This window comes from Centruroides vittatus, unplaced genomic scaffold (genome assembly GCF_030686945.1).
Source record: "Centruroides vittatus isolate TY-2023 unplaced genomic scaffold, ASM3068694v2 contig_828, whole genome shotgun sequence".
Taxonomy (NCBI): Eukaryota; Metazoa; Arthropoda; class Arachnida; order Scorpiones; family Buthidae; genus Centruroides; species Centruroides vittatus.
The window spans coordinates 16,042-18,188 of NW_027122539.1; the positions used below are offsets into that span (position 1 = coordinate 16,042).

General features: G+C 44.9%; 1 protein-coding gene across 1 annotated transcript; it reads right to left on the reverse strand.

Moving 5' to 3' along the window:
• Positions 1-587: 587 nt before the first annotated feature.
• Positions 588-1,802, reverse strand: LOC136982426 (uncharacterized). Its single transcript, XM_067278914.1, has 2 exons — positions 1,508-1,802; positions 588-1,426 (listed from the first exon to the last, which is right to left on the reverse strand). The coding sequence occupies exons 1-2, from the start codon at positions 1,800-1,802 to the stop codon at positions 588-590; spliced, it is 1,134 nt and encodes a 377-aa protein (XP_067135015.1).
• Between the last annotated feature and the right edge of the window lie 345 nt (positions 1,803-2,147).

The window sequence follows — 2,147 nt, forward strand, 5'->3', positions numbered from 1 at the left end:
AAACGCTGAAAACAGATTTGGACTAGCTAATGTCAAATCAATGGCAGTAAATGTTCTTGTTGGGGCGTGGAAGTATGTCACTTCTCCAGTATTAAATAAATACAGTTGGTGATTGCCTATAAATCTCTCAATGGCCCTGCCTCGACGGTTTATGTCGGGACTGCCCCACATTGGGTTGTGGCCATTGAAATCACCGAGTAAAAGGAATGGAGTCGGCAGTTGTTCAACCAAGGCATCCAATTCATCTTCATCGATTCTGACATCTGGTGGCAAGTATATGGAACAAACTGTGACAGTAACGCCAATTGAAATTCTGACTGCCACAGCTTGCAGCTCTGTTGTTATTTGTACCGGTAAGGACGGGATGCGGTTTGAAACCAGTATAGCCACACCTCCGCTGGCACGGTTGTGGCTATCGTCATCCTTACGATAAAGATTGAATCCTTTTAAAGAAATATTTTCTCCAGGTTTCAGATGGGTTTCCTGGAGTGCCACACAGAGAGATGAGGTAGATAATGTCAAGTGTTTAATGTCAGAAAAGTTGTTGCGGAAACCACGACAGTTCCATTGGATTATTTTGTTATCCATTATGTGTTTGAGGCAGCATTCTTCGCAAAAGTGTCCCTCTTCAATTTCACAGAGGATTTTCCTTTTGGAGGTGAGGTTGGTTGTGGCACCTCCATATTATTCTCTTCATCAGAGATATCAGAGAACTCACTCATAGATTGAGCCTCTGATTTTTTAGATTTAGAGAGAGCTGCTTTCACTCTCTGTTTGTTTAGTGGGTTCTTACTTGCCTTCTTAGAACCCAGGTTTCTTGTTGTGACCCCTGTTTTAAGTAGGGGTGCTTTTGCTTTTAAATTCTCTTTTTCTTGTGTTTCTTTTGATGGGATCAGTAGACATTTCGCATGGCAAGTGAGAGATTCTTTCGGAGAAACTGAAATATTCGTTTGAACTGCACATGTCTTTGTGGATTTCAAAACAGCTGCGAATGTCTTCTGTTTCAATGGTGCACTTGAAGTGACCATGCGCCGAGCCTCTGGGTAAGGTATGTTGCTAACTGTTTTCACTCGTTGGATTTCTTTCTCTCTCTGCCATGCAGGGCATTTCCGGGAGTAGGCAGGATGGGCATCTTTGCAATTCACACAGCATGGAGTATTGGTACACTCAGCACTCTGGTGACCTTCACTTCCACACTGTGCACATACGCTCTTTCCTCTGCAGGATGTTTGAGAATGTCCAAACCGCTGGCATTTGAAGCAGCGCAGTGGGTTTGGAACATATGGTCGAACTGGACAGCGCAGATATCCTGCAGTAACAAATGATGGTAATGTTGGCTTTCCAAAAGTGAGAATGAGATGTTTAGTTGGTATCAACTTGCCATCACGACGAATGGAGATGCGTCGGACAGCAGTGACACCTTGATCTGAAAGACCGATCTGGATATCTGATTCATCTTCAGACATCAGATCGACCTCAGATATCACACCACGTGATGAGTTCAAACTTGCGTGTGGTGTGATGGTGACTGTTATGTCTCCTAGAGATGTCATTTTCAAAAGCTTTGCTGACTGTTGAGAGGAGGCTGCTTCTATCAGTAGGTCCCCTGACCTCAATTTTTGTATTTTCTTTAAATGTCCAATAGTTGATTCAAACAACTTTTGAATTAGGAAAGGGGAACACTTAGACATCGGTTTTTCAGTAGTACTATGTACTATGAGATAAATTGGTTGGTTGGAGGAACTGACCTCCTTTGGTTGTGATGCAATGGTGCTTGTGGTTTTTGCTTTTGATGAATCCATGTTTAAAAATAACTATTCAGCTCCTAGTGACCCCACCCACCATGGGGTCCAACAAGGGGATGCCGTCACATGGGAGACTCCCATAGACCGTCACACCAGGGTTTCCCAGGAGCTATACCCTCACAATGCAGTCAAGAAGAGCACATCTTGCCTGACGTGTCCGCCCGGTCTGCATCGATCGGTTGACTCCCAGCCGAGGTCAAGAATGACTCACCGACCAGCCGATTGACTCAAACGGAGCCTGATTTGAGCCTCCCGTTTATCCGAAGCAGGGGCCAAAGCAGTGTGTTGGGGACGTTATGTTGCCCCTCAACTACCAGGATCCCCCTTTCCGGCATACGGGAC

Coding starts and splice junctions, on each gene's coding strand:
- LOC136982426 (XM_067278914.1), bottom strand. CDS start 1,802: ATGGATTCATCAAAAGCAAAAACCACAAGCACCATTGCATCACAACCA. Junction 1,427..1,507: donor CACCATCACACCACACGCAA/GTTTGAACTCAT, acceptor TCGGTCTTTCAG/ATCAAGGTGTCACTGCTGTC.